This window comes from Vidua chalybeata, chromosome 5 (assembly GCF_026979565.1).
Source record: "Vidua chalybeata isolate OUT-0048 chromosome 5, bVidCha1 merged haplotype, whole genome shotgun sequence".
Classification (NCBI taxonomy): domain Eukaryota; kingdom Metazoa; phylum Chordata; class Aves; order Passeriformes; family Viduidae; genus Vidua; species Vidua chalybeata.
In genome coordinates this window covers 29,958,419-29,974,801 of record NC_071534.1, presented here as the reverse complement: position 1 = coordinate 29,974,801, position 16,383 = coordinate 29,958,419, and the positions used below count along the sequence as shown (strand labels likewise).

General features: G+C 40.5%; 1 protein-coding gene across 10 annotated transcripts in view; it reads right to left on the bottom strand.

The window, feature by feature from the left end:
- Positions 1 to 745: 745 nt before the first annotated feature.
- The window catches only part of STK38L (serine/threonine kinase 38 like), a 58,748-nt gene continuing 43,110 nt past the window's right edge, over positions 746 to 16,383 (bottom strand). For 8 of the 10 annotated variants that reach the window (XM_053942759.1, XM_053942751.1, XM_053942758.1 and 5 more), the window contains 11 exons: positions 15,938 to 16,060; positions 15,305 to 15,388; positions 13,547 to 13,670; positions 12,846 to 13,000; positions 11,865 to 11,967; positions 11,195 to 11,256; positions 9,604 to 9,721; positions 9,300 to 9,423; positions 6,981 to 7,076; positions 6,001 to 6,092; positions 746 to 4,834 (listed from right to left, as the gene is read on the bottom strand). In XM_053942759.1, coding sequence (XP_053798734.1) covers positions 4,707 to 4,834; positions 6,001 to 6,092; positions 6,981 to 7,076; positions 9,300 to 9,423; positions 9,604 to 9,721; positions 11,195 to 11,256; positions 11,865 to 11,967; positions 12,846 to 13,000; positions 13,547 to 13,670; positions 15,305 to 15,388; positions 15,938 to 16,060 — 1,209 coding nt within the window. In that variant the 3' untranslated portion in view covers positions 746 to 4,706. The remainder of the gene's footprint in view (positions 4,835 to 6,000; positions 6,093 to 6,980; positions 7,077 to 9,299; positions 9,424 to 9,603; positions 9,722 to 11,194; positions 11,257 to 11,864; positions 11,968 to 12,845; positions 13,001 to 13,546; positions 13,671 to 15,304; positions 15,389 to 15,937; positions 16,061 to 16,383) is intronic. The other 2 variants (XM_053942760.1, XM_053942761.1) reach the window with 2 other exon arrangements.

Here is a 16,383-nt window from a genome sequence, read left to right as displayed (position 1 = left end):
TATAAACCCTAAACTAATATAAGATTTAAAAATATATTTACCCATGCTGAGAGCATAGCCTCCATATTTGCCATTCAAGTGCTTTTTCAGAGGAATACTTGATTTGGTAATGCAAGGAGATAAAGTACTAAACCTATATTTCCTTATGATGTGTAGCTCTGCCATACAATCATGCACAGTCAAGGGAAGAAAAAGGTGATCCCATTAAATAGAATTTGCAAAACTCTGTTGTATTTTTACTGAGAGCAGCAATACTGGAGTGGAGGGAGAGAGGCCTCCTGTTCTCAGAAGGGCTCCAGACAAGGCCAGGCAGTGTCTGCTCACTTCTCTTGGCTTTCAGCTGCTCCACTCTGATGATCTTTTTACACAACTTTCACTGCTTCTGCTGCTCTGAACTTGGCAGGGAAAGTGGAACAGTAGGACAGAAAGGCTTCTATATAGTGGATCAAAGGACACAACTGCCCCTGAAGCCTTTCCTGGATGAATTACAGCCTATGGGGAAGGTAAGACTCTGGAGAACATCGGTAACCATTTGAGAAGTAGCTTCTTCATGTAACTGCAGGTAGGATAAGTCAAAGAATATTTGCTTTCTCTACTGTCTGATGGAGTGTAACAACACTGGGGTGTTTTGTTGTCCATGGAATTCAAGATGAGAATCCACAAAATAGGATCTCAATTCCTTAGACGTCTCCCATTCTAGAAAAGAAATCCAGTACACTGGGGTGAAAGAAACAAAAACTGCAACTTTACAAAAAGAATGCTACTTTTATTTTCAATTGCTGTAAAAAGCCTCATATAAATTTTTATAATGCTTCTATGTAACTTTCCCAACCACAACTAATGAAACAGTCTAGGAAAAATATAGCAGTTGCCATTTTGACTCCAAGAACGAGCTGCTGTGAGATCCCAGCAGTAAAAGGACACGGTACAGTGTGTTACACCACCTGTAATTGCTTGTGTTATTGAGAAAGTGAGAGCACTTCCTAAGCATTACATGGGCTAGACTGCAGCATTCCCTGCTTGCTGGGCACAGGAAGAATGCCACCCCTGGGGAAGGAGCTGACAGCAGAGCTGTGTGCTGTTCCTGGTGCCCCCTGGCTGAACTCCCTCTAGCAGATAAGGTGCCCTTATCCCAGACTGTCTCCCCAACAGCTCAGGTGGGGAACGATTGACCTATAAAAATAACACTTCTATAACTCTCCAGCAAGGCAAATTGAACAGTGCAAATGCAGTATCAACAAGATTTGATTTCTGAATGCTGGCAATTTTTTAAACTCCTTTTACACATGAGACAACCTCTGCTGATGTCCTGTACCTAAGGCCACTCACTCATGCTGATTGGAGATGGAACGAAGTGCAAAAGCTCAGCTGCAGTTCCCAATCTAAGCTTCCTCCCCACTTTCAGGGAATTCCAATCCAGAATTTGGATTCAGGCTCTACACTTCCATCAATGCACTCAAGTTTTCCCTGCTGGAATAGATAAATGTCCCAGCAAACCTCTGATAACAATTTGCATACACAATTTCACGTTTTAACAAAAGTTTAACAAAACATACTTCCAGAAAATAAATTTTCACATGGTTGCAATCATCAAGCCATTTCAGGATCTTTGGTACTCCAAGAATAAGAAAAAATAAATGGCACAGTGACAAACATTGCCAAAGGAAAACACACAGCCATCCAAAGGAATCAGACAGAAAAAACAAAATTAAAGATATGTTGCACTTCCATTTTTTTTGAAAGCCAGTGTAGATTAACCTGCTGTTCTCTTTAATCCATTACAGTGTCACAGTTTCACCTTTAAAAAAACCCCATCTCATCCTAAAAGCAGTAGTTAATATTGCTTAACTTGACTTACTGATTAAAATAATGCTATGTTTAAAAAAAATTTTAAAAACTCAACTACCACAATACAGGAGTTTATGCTAGATAGGCTGCAAGCTGTTTCCTTATGGATGTAACTCGTATGTGAGCACTGATATGATTAATCATCTGCAGTTTTAAATTAGTATTATCTTTAGTGTTGCAAGTAGAAGGGTTGAGCTTTTTCCCGAGTTTTTAAACCGGTGAGTATGTACAGACAGAGTTGTTTAATAGATAGCTTTAAATTAAATGTGTATTTCTCTGCCCTCCCCTAAGCCCCACAAGAAAAAAAAAATCACCAGTATCACTGAGCATTTACAGTTTCCATGAAACTGAGCTTGTCTCAACAAGTTTGAGCAAAGACTTCTTTGCAGTTAATGGGGTTACTGTGCTCTTCTGAAAGGTGGTGGTTCCAGGAATTCCAATTCCAGTGCACATGGTGCTCCACGGATGAGACTGGAAATTAAAACCAATGAAAATTATTTTGAATAGCAGTGTCCTTTGAGGCCAAGATTGCATCTCAGGGGTTTTTTTTTCTCCTGCCTGAGCTTCTCTGTTTTGGAGCCAAGGCCTTAGGAAAGGCATTTCCTTTCCTGAGAAGCCTCAGGAGCTGTTGGGGCACTGACAGAACAATGCCTGAAAGGTGGATTTAAGTTATTGTTTTTGAGTTATTGTTTTTCTACAGCCTTTGGATGGCCACAGGTTGAGCCTCAGCATTCTGACAAGGCTAAGAACAACACTGGAGAATTTTTAAGGACCTTGCTCCAACAACAGTACAGGGATGTTAATTGGTGTAATGTCTGGGAAGCAAATCTGGGAGATCAAGGAGCTGTTCCTGCCTCAGTCCAGCACTCAGGCAGAAGCTCAGCTTAGCTTTACTCTAACACTGGATGGGCCTGAGGCAGTGGCTACTTCTCTTTGAGGAGCTGAAGACTGAAACTGTTTGGTATAAACAACAGATATTAGATGCTTCAGGGGAGACAAAACCATGGAGGAAAGGCTGGATCAGGGATCCTGGCTGGATCAGGGAAGAATACCTACCCATCATAGATGCACAGAAACCTTGCTGGCAAATGGGCTCTTATGCAACAGATCAACATCACGTATGTTTTTCAGAGCATACAAATAATTCAGAACAGCTGATACCACAGTGCCTAACAGCAATAAATATTTGTCTAATGGCTTTCTAACAGTAGTTCCCATATTGCTACAAAAGTCTGTCCAGTGGAATCTTTCCTGCTGTATGCTGAAACATCCTGTGCTCCACACAGAGGAGGCCGCAGAGGTTTTAGGGTGCCTTTCACTGGTGTTCAGAGGAGGGAGACAGCAACAGTGACTCTGCTTGTTCAGTCACTGGGGAATTGTTCATTGCTGTATATCTCTTGTGACCAGAAAATGACAGCAGAGATCTCTGCTGTACTGTGATAGATTCAAAGCCCTGCAGATAAGCTGTAAATACAGGCAGAGAAAGTCACTAGTGACCAAACAATTGCAAACTGTTCAGGGAGTACAACTCAGTCCTGAACTGCTGCTGGGCTGATGAACAAAACCAGAGCCTGCACATGGAGGTATTTCTGCTTCTGTTTCCTCTGCCCGGGGAAAGGAGACCTGGCTCAGCTGTCAAGTTGTCACCATGCTGCAGACTGGCCACAAGAACATTTAGGTGGTCCCTGGAAATTGCGCTGCAGGCTCAGCTGATCCCTTCTAATCCCAAGGCCATGCCAGGTGGAGATCCTGGAAGAAAAGGAGTCCACTGGAGAGTCTGAATCTAGTGGGACACTCCATTTCCTCTGTGTGAGCAGAGGCTGAGATTCTGGAGACATTAGAGCAGGATCCCTTCTGCCTGCAGCTGCTCAGGGAGGCAAAAAAAGAAAAAGCAGCAATCTGATCACTTCTCTAGAACACATTTTGCACAGAGAAAAGAGAATGTTTGAATTATGAATAGCTCAAAGATGATCTGCTTTAGAGCAGAGATAGGAATGCAGTCTTGGAAACTCTGTCATCTCCTCAAAACTTATCAGAACCTTTCCCTTCTGCTAAAAATATTGATACTTTTTACTTAGATTACTTTTTTCTTCCGAAATTGCCAGCAGGCATCATCACTTCTAACAGCAATACTGCCAATGATCATTTAAAGCAGAAATACCACTAAACAGGTCACAGGGACTGCCTCACTGCCACACACTGTGGGAAAGGGGACAAAAGGGATGATAATGAAGAGCTGATAAAATCCTGCACTCAGGGCAAGAGAGGGCACACAGGACACAAGGAGGCCCAGAGAACACTGCTACTTAAAATAATTCCATGTGCTACACTCATGGGGGATCTGCAGACCACAAATGGAACACCCTTGAGCAACTGCTCAGAGAGGTTTGCAAATGTGGACAGTTTTCTTTATACTGCATATCTAAACCCCACCAGCTGAGCAGTACAACAACAATGCTGCATCAAATGATATGTTTCCCTCCTGGGTGGATTAGATGGTTTACAGTACAAACAAAGCCACAGTACAGAGAGGCATAATTAACTGTTATCCACACATAGGTAGTGCAGGAAAAGCGATGCATGTTCCTTTTATTCCAGTACCTTTGTATAATAAAGTTAACAAAAATATTCAAATATTAAAAAAAAAAAAAGGGGAAAAAAAAAAGGAAAAAAAAAAGCCAGCTGGCACTGCCAACTAATTCCTGTAGTACTCTTAGAAATCCTAATCCTGTAGAATTTCCATGTGAAATCAATGCGCACCAGAGTCGATGTGTTGATAACTAACGCCAAGCGGGCCTGGTGATGCAGCTACCTGAGGTTTGTGTTTGTAATTTCCTTTTGGGGGGCTGTTTTCTGTTTCACAACTTCCCAGCTTTCATGTAGGAAGGGATGGAGCCACGCTGCGTGAGCCCTTCAAACCTCTTGTAGGTGTAATTGAGGAAAACCCAGTCTTTGGATTTGTAGTCAGGTTCCGTTGTGTTTGGCACTAGAATTCAGAAACAAAAGCAAACACATTAAAAGAGTTAAACCTAGGCTGCTTCTGAGAGCACTTTTCACAGAGCTAAACAGCCCTGAACTCTTATTTCCTTAGTCAACAGAAACACCTGGAAGAAGTCCTGTTTCTAATCAGGCAAGTTGCCTTTTGGTCTGAGTTATAATTTCAGGAGAGAATTCTGAAGCAGAAAAAGGGGGTTTTTGTTTTGCCCTATTTAAAAAATTATGTCTACACTCTCTACCATGTTTCCATACCTTGGCAGAAGCCTCTGACACACCCACAGGATACACAATTACAAACCTCATGACATTTCTGATACTCTGATTTTTTAGGTATCTACATGTACAGTACCATTTTCAGTGGGTCTGAAATGCCAAAATAATATAAATGTTCTTGGCATTATCCAAATATGGACTTAACCAGCTTAGGCACTGGAGATGTGTTGCTTTGCATCAAAAGGACAAACTTCCTCACCATTAAATAAAAGCCATTTCAGAAAAAAAAAATAAACAACAGCTTCTGGATAATTCTTATGGCTGTTAACACAGCTACACTTAGCAGACAGCAATTAATCACTGTTAAGCATGTGCCAATCTTCAAGTAACTGAAAACAGTGGGAACATGGGACTACTTGTATGTCACAGAACCAAGCCTTTTACATATGAAAATTTCCTGTAACTTGCCAAGAGAAATCAACAACTAAAAAAAAAAACCCTGAAGTGATTTACAGAGCAACTCAGCAGTATCAAATACTGCATTAAGTAATCAACTGTCTGAAAATTCTTACCCACAAATATCTCAACACTTATGTTTGGCACAAACCTCAAAAGTCACTGAAGATGAAAAGCAAATCAGCACATGATGTTTTACCAGAATCTGGTTAGACAGACTGCTTGGCAGAAAACTCCACTGCTTTCTGTGCTCACTACCTGTGCAAACCATTTTTACCTAGAGTTTGAATTCTTAAAATCTCTGGGCTTTGCAGGTATGAGAGATCACAGGTCTACACTCATATTTCAAAGAAAATATAGAGACTTGATCTAGAGACTAACTTGATTGAGGCATCAGAAAAATTAATATAAACAATAACAAAGGCATCTGTGCAGTATTCTGGCATGTCACAGATGGAGATTTGGAATTTACAATAGCAGTCTCACCTGGCTGTAAAATGTCTGACTCAGGAAATTCATCAAAGTTGGAAGTATCATCAATACTTTTGATTTCTATAGGGATTGCAGCTGGTCTTTCCCTGCAAATAAAGATAAATGCCAGAAGAGTGAATATTGTGAAATGAGACATTAAGTTCCAGTTTTAACTTAGCTTTTTACACTTACAACTTCCCTTGATGCAGAGCACAAGGGTTCCACTGAGTGCATCACAGATGAATCTGACTTTCCTGTTTGCTGACACCATGGGGAGATTGTTTGGTTCCCTGTCCCCATTGGTGTCTTCGTGGCAGGCTTGGAGCAAACATCTTTAAGTGAGAGAGCATCCCACACTTATATGCCACACAGCTATCACCCTGATCTTGTCACCAGCCACCACTGTGGTTACCCTGTTTCACAAACCCAGCCCAGCAGGATTGCACTTGAACCCAGAGCTTTACAATTCCAGTGCTGATCAGCCTGGACCTCATCCAAAACCTTTAGAGTGTAGTTCCTCTTTGTGACACTCAGCATCTCTCTCCCAAACCAGGCTGGCACTGCTTTAGCACCTCCACAGTCAGGGAGCCCTTGAAGGAGTTCTAAGGTGGCTTTTGAAAATGCCCAAGGAATCTGTGCCAGCAAAATGTTCACACTGGGACACAGCACTGTGGGAAAGGCAGTGACTTACACCTGTAAACTCACCACAGTTCCAATTACTACACTTACAATTAAATCCACAGCCACCCTACAACCATTTCTTTCCATTCTGGGCAGTCTGGAACAATCTGGGCTATCTCAAGTCAGTTAAACTCTGACGATTTCTATGCACGTCAGCAAGGCCAGAAAACCTTCAGTGTCACCTCCCTACTGCCAGTAGCTGCTTTTCAAAATGCAAGATAAATTCGAAAAAATTGTCCTTGACATCACACTACATGCAATTCTTGCTTTCATGGCTTTTATTCTCCCTGTAAAACATGTGTGTATATACATACCTGATATGTCCCCAGTCTACTCCTTCAAAAAATGGATGACTTTTTATTTCCTCTACTCCATTGCTACCAATTCTGTTTTCTGAGTCGATACAAAACCTGGAAAAGGGGAAAAAACAAAATGAATGTTATGATAAATTCCAACAGAAGCAATAGTATCCAGTATCAAGAATTTCAGGAAGTTCTGTCAAATTGTTCCACCACTTGGGGTAACATCAAAGCAGCCATTACATCTGGGAAAGAAGGGAAACAGTAGAAGCAGAACATTGTTAAATCCTGAAACAAAAAACTATGATGCCAATAACTGACACCTTTTCTAAACTGCTGCATCCCCATCTTCCAGGTTTGTGAAAAGCTGCTGCATGTTCTGGTCCTGTAAGATCACTTTGGAATGGAGGCTTAAATCCCTACTACTGAGAACTGCCCTAGCATGCTCTCAGCTATTTTAAATAAACATCCCTCTCTCACAGTCAAACTAAGAATAGATATACTTAGTAAATCAGCTCTCTGATGTCGTATTTTGGAATCCCAGTGAGCCAGCCCATTCTAAACATTCTCCCCCTTCCCTCTCCTCAGAGGTGCAGATGGTGCAAAGACCCAGGGCCTGTTTCAGATACAGCCCTGCTGCATAACCTCAGCTTAAACCCCACAAGAAATTGTCAGTTTATGAGAAGCAGCCATTAAATAGTAGGAAGAAAAAGGTGAAATTGGAGACAGAGGATTGGTGAGATGGGGACTGTTACCTGCTCCAGCAGACCAGAAGGAAAAGCCTAAAATCCTAAAGAAGGAAAATAGGGAGGTGGAAGCTCTCAGACAGCAACTCAGTGACCTCAAGGATTTGTTCCAGGGAGCAGCAGAGGCTGACCCTTCTCCCCTGGACTGGAAAAGCCTTTCAAATATCTCATCCAGGAGATGGGAATACCAACATTTGCCTAGGAATTCAATAAATTCCAGCCATCGTCTGTATGTGTAGCACAGCAGGTTAGGCTATAAATTGTACCCAATTATAAATTAAAGTTCTTTTGCTTGTAGTTGGGTGTCAGTGGGGAAGAAAACCTGCCTGTATTTGTATTGCAGCCCAGCAGGCTGGGTGGTGCCAAGGACTAACAACAGACCTCAAACCTGTAACAACACTCAGCCACAGGATTTGTCAGGCTTTGTCTGAACTTGAGCTTGTTTTCATTTGGATTGATCTCTATCTATAACCCTTAAGCTTTGTCTGCATCTCCCTTTAAGCTAGAACACACATTGCATAACTTCTCCAATCTGTAATGGACAAAGTACCCAAAATGCCCAAGGTGGTTGCTGTCCAACCTTTTTTGACCTCATTTTAACAGATTACCTATAACTAAGATGTTTTACCCCAATTTTAACCCTTCTACTTGTAGAGGCAATGATAAATTCAAGTAGTCATTGTGTAAGTAGATGCATGAGCAAGACATACTAACAAATACACTGAAATCTCTAAAAATTCCCCAAACACGGCCAGAATTGAGGAGGAAAAAATCCTCAGCAGTAATGCTCTACTCTGTTCAGCAGAGAACTTGGGATGCTGATAAGGAAGGTTGAGCAGAACAGTAGAGAAATAGATACTGAAAATGCAATATTAACTGTTTGACACAGACTTATTAACGAGGATTAGCGACAATTCAATTATTTGAGCTGTTAGTATCACTAGCTGGATGCAGGATAACTGTTTTTTGTATTTGTTATATTTTTGTAAGTTACTGGAGCACTGCTGGAACTAATTATAAATTCTAGTTTTGTCAAGCACATTCCCCTTTCTGCCTGTAACAATATTATATAAAGCTATAACATTAGCTTTGAAAAGAAAAAAAAAGGAAAAAAAAATCAAAACCAAAAGCAATGTGCCCCCCAAACCCTCCCAGGATAAGACAGCATTTCTGCCTGACCTTGTCTCCAAAACCCTCACAAAAACCTCAATGCAAACTAAAAATTGGCATTTTGAAAGAAGTCAGTAAATCCAAAACATCCCAAGATTTCTGTTCAGTGCATTAAATACTGGTGAGTGGTTATTTTCTTGCCACCTCAGAGAAGAAAAAAATTCTGTGTTGATCACTTTATTTTTGGTCTGCTCTGTTTCTCCTTATACCATGGTACAAATCAAGATCATTTCACCCTATTCCTTCATGTAAAATAAATGGCAAAGGGAAGAAGAGTTTACAAATCCATCAAGGATGGCAACAGAAGAAACCAGCCTTTCCTCCAACATAAAGCTTCCTTCACACATAACAGGAATTTCCCCTGATGGAAGATGACCCTGGCTGGCCAAGAGGCCAGAATTGGGTTTTTCTCACTGACCTTAGAATTAAATCCTTTGCTTTCTCTGAAATGGGCACCTCTGGAGGAAATACCAACGTTTCTTTCCAGTTCATAACTTTCCTGTAAGTCTCTTGTGGTGTTTCTGAGCAGAAAGGTGGATACCCTGCACAAATAAAAAAAAAAAAAAAAAAACAACAAACTTTTTCCAGGAGAGCAGTGACCTGGGCCTCTGCCTTTGTCACTGGGACTCCCAAATATAACAAGTATTAGCCAGAGGTTTTCTCTTGTGAACAAATGGTTCTGTTACCTTTGAACAACTCTTAAGTTGCGGTTTTTAACATACCTATTAGCATTTCATACATAATCACTCCCAAGGACCACCAGTCACACAGCTTGTTGTACCCAGTCTGCATAAACACTTCTGGAGCAATATAGTCTGGGGTTCCCACAGTAGAATATGCCTGGAAAAAAGGAATCATCTCTTTAAAAGAGAAATACTGTGGTTTTACACTTTGCAATACCTTTTCCTGGGATTTACATACAGGATCTTGTTGTTTGGGTGAGCAAGAATGCTTAATTTGAGAATTCACAGGAACTCAAGTCCCAAGAATATTATTATTTTATATTAATAAACACAGAGAACCTTGAAAATAAATGGAAATAATCCTCTTTAACATGATGAAATCATAGAATATTGCAACTGCAATATCAGAAGGTCATCTTAGCTTAAGTTTCAGGTAGCTGCATTACAAAAATACCCAAGAAGTCCTATTGTTGTGGTCTTTGTTTATTTTTAAAGGCATAATCAGTGGTATATTCCCAGGTGTGACACTCATGATACACAAGCCATGTATTGGGAATTTCTCTTTACTGATGAAACATCTTCCATGGGGCAGGAAGGAGAGAAAAAAACAAAATCCAACAAAAAAAAACCCTTAAAGAACAAAAAAGTCCCCCAAAAGTAGTTTTGCCACAAAAATATTTTACTTTCATTTGTCTGACCATAAAGAAACACTTTGTTTGATTGAACAGACCCAAGATATTTAGGATTGAACCAATGGAAAACTGAAAATGTGGCACCTTTTCCTACACTGTTGATGCAAGTTGACATTTTGGTCTTTTATTGCCTCTGTGGGACTGTTCTTCACCACACATTTCTGACACATCAGCCTTTACTGGACTTGAGATAAATTCTTTTCGGGATCTAATTCCAGGCTGGAATAAGGCTGTAAAATACAGTCCCACGAGGCAGTGTGATGGCTGCAATGTAATCTCATTTTGTCTCATGAGGAAAGAAGAGACCACCTGAAAGCTTTTGGGGAATACTTTTAAAAAAGGGTCTGGAAAAATAAAGGGTTCCAAAATTTGACAGCTGAGTTTTTTTTGGTGAAAATCATGGACAGGGATGGAAGTCTGAAATGCCATTGCTGACAGACACTTTGCTTTGATTCAGTTTATGCCACAAGTCCCCCATTATGTGACTGCTCCTCACCACAAACCCAGGCTGGAACACTCCAGCACCAGCACCATCCCACAGCCTTTGCACCACATTTCCATTCAGCAGAATGAGCTCTCTGAAAAGGAATCATGCAGCCACACATCTGCTTGTGACTGAGCTGCAGGAATCAGAGCCAGGAGTCCACATTAGGCCAGTGCTGCAGAAAGCCCCAGACACAGCTTGGCCAGGGGCTGAGGACACCTGAGGGCCTGGGCCAGATGCTCATGAGGCAAACAAAGGCATAGAGAAGAGCAGGGTCTGCTATTCCAACCTGGACCCCTTCTTTTGAGTTATTTGTGATTTTGGGAGCTTGTAGAGAGCCACATGTGAGGGCCTTACAGGTTTTAAAAACCAGGAGCATTAGCACTGAGTTTTACCACTTTCTGTAACTAGTTTAAAAGCAATCCAAGAATTATATGTTATTTAATTAACTCACCAGCTGTCGCCTGTTCTTCTTCCATGTTTCTGCTTTCCTCTTTGAGTTCATATTCTGAAATGCTAATTTACAAAGCAGTTATTAAATAACAAGTGTATTTGTAAAAATTAAGAGAAAAAAGATTTATAGGGCTCCAGTTTTAAATAAATATTTTGTATATTTAGAACCCTAGTCTAGAAACAAATACTTGATTATAACTGAAAATGGGAACATGAGAATAACTACTCTCCAATGCACAGCTGAAACTCATGTAAGTAGGACACATATCTGCAATTCCAAATTAGAATTTGCTAAAATTTTTAGACCAGCTTCTGAAAAGTTTCATGAGACTGTCACTGACTTCAGTCCTTTTGGCACAGGGAACCCATGCCCTTCCTGAAAGAGCAGTTCTGTAACTTCACTAACATTATGAAAAATACATTAAAATATAGATACCTTACATCATGTGTGTTCGTATCTGTGTATGAATGTGCAAAAACACATGACCACTGCAGAAATCATAATTTCTTGCCTGTGAAATGCTCCCATAACCCAGAAACAAGCATTTCCAGATTTTCAATTAAATGCAATCAGCCTGCCCCATCTTGCTTATCCCAGCAGAAACACAGGTACAATGTACAGCTGCAGCTCAAAACCATTTATATGTTAAACTAGGACAGCTCATACTCACAGAAGTCACTTGGGGGGTTGTGTGTGAGGTTCCTGTAGAACTCTGTTCTGTGGGCTTTCTTTAAACCTGTGCAGAGCCCAAAATCAGACAGCTTTACATGACCCTAAAAAAACAATCAGAGAACACAAAACCATTACTTAGATAGGTAGTGCTTGGAACAAAAAAAGAGTTTTAATCACTGCACATGCCCTCTCAGGCCATGATGGACTGGCACAGGACAAGCAGGGAAGCAAAGACTGAACCTTGGTGTACTGGAAGGGTCTGTTTTCTCTCCAACAGGCTATGGCCTCCCACAAATGGTTATATCTACAATTTCCCAATAGCTGAGGGCAGCTACTTTGCCTGGTTTTGTTTTGAACTGGATACCACTGTGACGGAGAAGGCCTCCAGGACAAAATTCCTTTGCTTTTTTGCAAAGGTTTTGATAGTAACCTTGGCTTTAATCAGGTTTCCAGACATCAGTGCAGATAGAACCCATCAAACCTGACAGACCTGTGCATGCTGTGATAATTCCTGGCCTCCATGATCTTAAAGATCTTCTCCAATCTAGATAATTCCATGATTTGGTGATGCTTTCTGGGTGCATTTCATGGCCAGCATGGTCAGTCTAACTGAGGGAGTTTCCACAGGTGAGTGGGTGATGAAATAAATGGAACTGTTGGAATTGAACATTTAGCATTGTCTGAATTGTCCACAGCTACTTCAAGATGCATGAAAGGAATGATGCACCTTTTAATGTGTCTGAATATCTGGTCACCCTGAGTGGGTTTTGTCCCTTAAAAGCCTTGCCTTAAATTGGTTAAAAGGCTTCTGAGTAAGATTTGCCTTTGTTTAAACATACTGGTGTTCTCCAAGGAAAATACATTGGGCACTCCCTGCATTCCCTCCAGCCAGTTTAAACCTCTGGGGTGGCACCAGTGGCTCCTACTGCTCCTCAGCAGGATCTTGGAAGCACCAGCAGTTGGTGAGCCCAGTACATGCCTTGGCATCCAGCAGGAGATTGTCTGGCTTGATGTCCCTGTGGATAAATCCCAACTGGTGAATGGCATCGATGGCCAACACAGTCTCAGAAATGTAAAACTGGGTCTCCTCCTCTGATAAAGTATCCTTCTTCATTAGTAAGGTCATCATGTCACCTCATCAAAGAGAAGAAAATACAACTTAGGGATCAGAACAGTTTAAATCACAAAACTGTAAGAAACCCCAGTAGAATCCAAATTTAACCTTGTAACTGGCCTTATAGTTACTAACCATAAAACTATTACTGCAAGGACCTACAAACCCAACTTACTTTTTTTAGTTGAAAATCCTAAACAGGAATTTTAATTGAACAGCCCTGGAAAATACAGTGGATTTTTACACACATTAAATTTATTGCACAAACTGTTTGAACAAGGGCTTTTCAACAGTCAAAACAAACCTGTTAACAGCCTCAGTCACAGAAAGCAGAAATTTCTATTAGAATAATTACTTAATTCAAGTCTATTTAATACCCCTTTAAAATTTTTCCTTCCCCTAAAAATCAGGAATGGTCACATGACTGGAGCTTAATTTAAAAAAGTGTTAATATGTTTATTTTCACAAATTATACAGCATGGGTTTTTTTCCAATATTTTATAAAGCTGCCAACAAAAGCTAAAGAAGAAGTACCTGTATCACCTGATGCCACAGCACCAGCTTACCTCCAGGTAAAAACTCCATGATCAGGTAAAGGTTCCTTTTATCCTGGAAGCTGTAAAACATTTTCACTACCCAGGCTCCATCTGCTTCAACCAGAATATCTCTTTCTGCTCTGATATGGGCCACCTAAATTTTTTTTTAAAAATATTATTATTATTAAAGGGACAGTATTTAAGTATTTAAACAAGGAACATCACATTACACTCCTAGCTCTACAGCATATTTTCATGACCTTTAGCAAAGGAACTATTTTTCTAGCTCTTTCCATATTCACATTTTCCATTATTTTTTACAAGTTCCTAGGGTTTTTCTAGAAACACAAAGCACAGCTTGTTAAGCTGGTTCTGTTTGTTAGAAAGAACTGACAAAGCTGGTGGAAAAAGTGCAAGTGAGTTCAGGAATATCTGACCTTGTCCAGGATATTCCAGTTCCAGCTAAGTTTTTGGAAAAATATATGGAAAGCTGGAATAATTTGCTGGAAATTAAGAATAGTAGAGATTGGGTGGAGGGGGTGTGTGTTTTCACTACAATATACCCTCATCCTGGAGGAAAAATTAAAGATATATGCATGGAAAAATATTTCTTGACAGCTGTAAAAAAAGCAGCAAACAGTCTTCTGCATCTTTTCCCCTGTTCTCCTGGTGAGGAACATCTTCCCATGAATCTTGTCAGAGGGCTGCATGGGGCAAAGGTTCTCCCTCTGCAGGAGACACTCCAGCCTGAATTTATCTGGCTTTATTTAGTCTCATTAGAAAGTATTTCTTTCCACCCTTGACTCCTCAATGCAGCTCTAAAATACAACAGGAAAACTTTGCTTAAAAATAGCCAGGACTTCTCCCAGTGCTACCAAGCTGAGGAAAAAAAAAATACTAGACGATTTCTTTTTTTTTTTTCTACATGTGTCCTCTGTTGCCTCTGCACAGAACAAGGCAGGCCATGAAAATTCCAGCAGATAAACATTGGCCAGTAAAGGTCACTGTCCCAAACTGAATGGAGAGTGTGAGCTCAGACTCCTTCCCACATCAGGTTCTGAAATGGGGGCAGCACCACACAAATCCTGGCTGCTCTGCACACCCTGCTGCTCCTCTGGTTCCCTAAATTCAGGGCATGAGCTGCAGGAGACAAAATAATCTGTGCCAGGAAAAAAAAAAGTACCACTGCTGCAAGGAAATGATGTGCAAATGATGGGTAAGGTTTGGATAGTATGAAAAAAGTCCTCTTTTATCTCCTGAGACAGCCACCCTTGATTGCTTTGTGATGCTAAAGTACTTGCTGTGTCCTCACAGTGAATTGCTAGCTAAAAAGTAAAAGCAGAAACAAAATCAAAACTAATAAACTCCCAACAAGATTAACCCAACTATAAAGCAAACCCAAGGAAGACAATATTGCTAAACAGTGTGATTTCTACAGGTTTTCTTTAAAAGAAAACATCAAATACCTCCATTTTTAATTTGGCACAGGATTATTTTTCCTGAAGTATTTTCCTTGAAATGCATTTTACAGATCCAATACTATAAGCTCAGTGTTGATAAGGGGAGAAAAAGAAAATCTTTGTCACTGTTACAAACTGGTTGTAATTAAAGTATTTTTTAAATGCAGTTGCATGACCTTATTTATTTCCTAACTTCTGCTGCTTTTGTGCTGTGGTAGCAACACCATAGACCCTTCAGACTTCCAGCCCATTGTATGGGTTTTCAAAGGCAGAAAACATTGTCTAGAAAGGGTAAGTTTGAAATTTAGGGGACTTATAGATCACAAACCTGCTCTTTCTCCAGCATATCTGCTTTTCTCAGTATCTTCATTGCATAAATGTGACCTGTATCCTTCTTCTGAACGAGGCGGACCTTTACCAAGAGAGAGAACCCAGTCAATCTTCTCTGCCTCAGAAATCCACTGGAACACTCCCAATTGCCAGGTATGGAAAAGTTTTCTTGTTAAATATTTCAAAACACTTTCCAGTATGTTAAATATTGAAAAAGGAATTTCTCTGCACCATGTACAACACTAACGAGGAACAGTTTCTGTTTAAGGAAAAGTCATCAGGCACAGTGAATTCCGGGTAGCTTGGCCTGTGTAAGTTAAAATTCAGGAGGAGAAACAACTGATGTGACAGAGGGCAGAAAGGAGGTTTATCAAGAGGGGCTGTGCCACTGCAAATCCATAACTGCAGAGGGCCATGTGGGCAACATCAGTGTGGGAAGCCATGGGAAACTAAGTGTCTTGCCAGAAGTCTGGGGAAATCAATGCAATTAATCACCAGACTTATCACACTTGAAGAATGGCATAAATACCTGCCGTTCAGCAGTAAAACAATTAATTAAATTGTAATTAGAATGTGTCATTACAGTGGTCAATCCCATTTTAATCTCCTGTTCAATAAGAATGCCACAAACCTCCCCAAATGCTCCTCTTCCTATGACTTTCAAAGACTCAAAGTCATCCAAGCCGAGCCTGGTCCTCTTGAGCCGCAGGAACTCTGTTTCCTTGCGAGCGTGCTGTGACCTGCGCAGCTTTTTCTGAGGACACAGACACAGGAATCTGTCAGTCATGTGGTAAAAGAGAGTCCAGATATGCACCCTCCCTTCCTGGGAAGTTGTTCTCTGGAATCCTAACAGGAGAAAGACTTCTCCTTCTACATTTCTTTCTGAATTTCTCAAAGTATAATCCTTGAGTATGGTCTTTTCTATAGAAGCCTCATGCACAGTTTCACCTTTTTTTTGGTGGGTGGTGGTATTTTATTTTTATTACTCAGTTATTAAAAAAAAAAAAAAAGAAAGAAATTATGAAGAAAAACTATCATACTGCTCCAAACAAAGTGTACCAGTCCCAAGACCAAAGT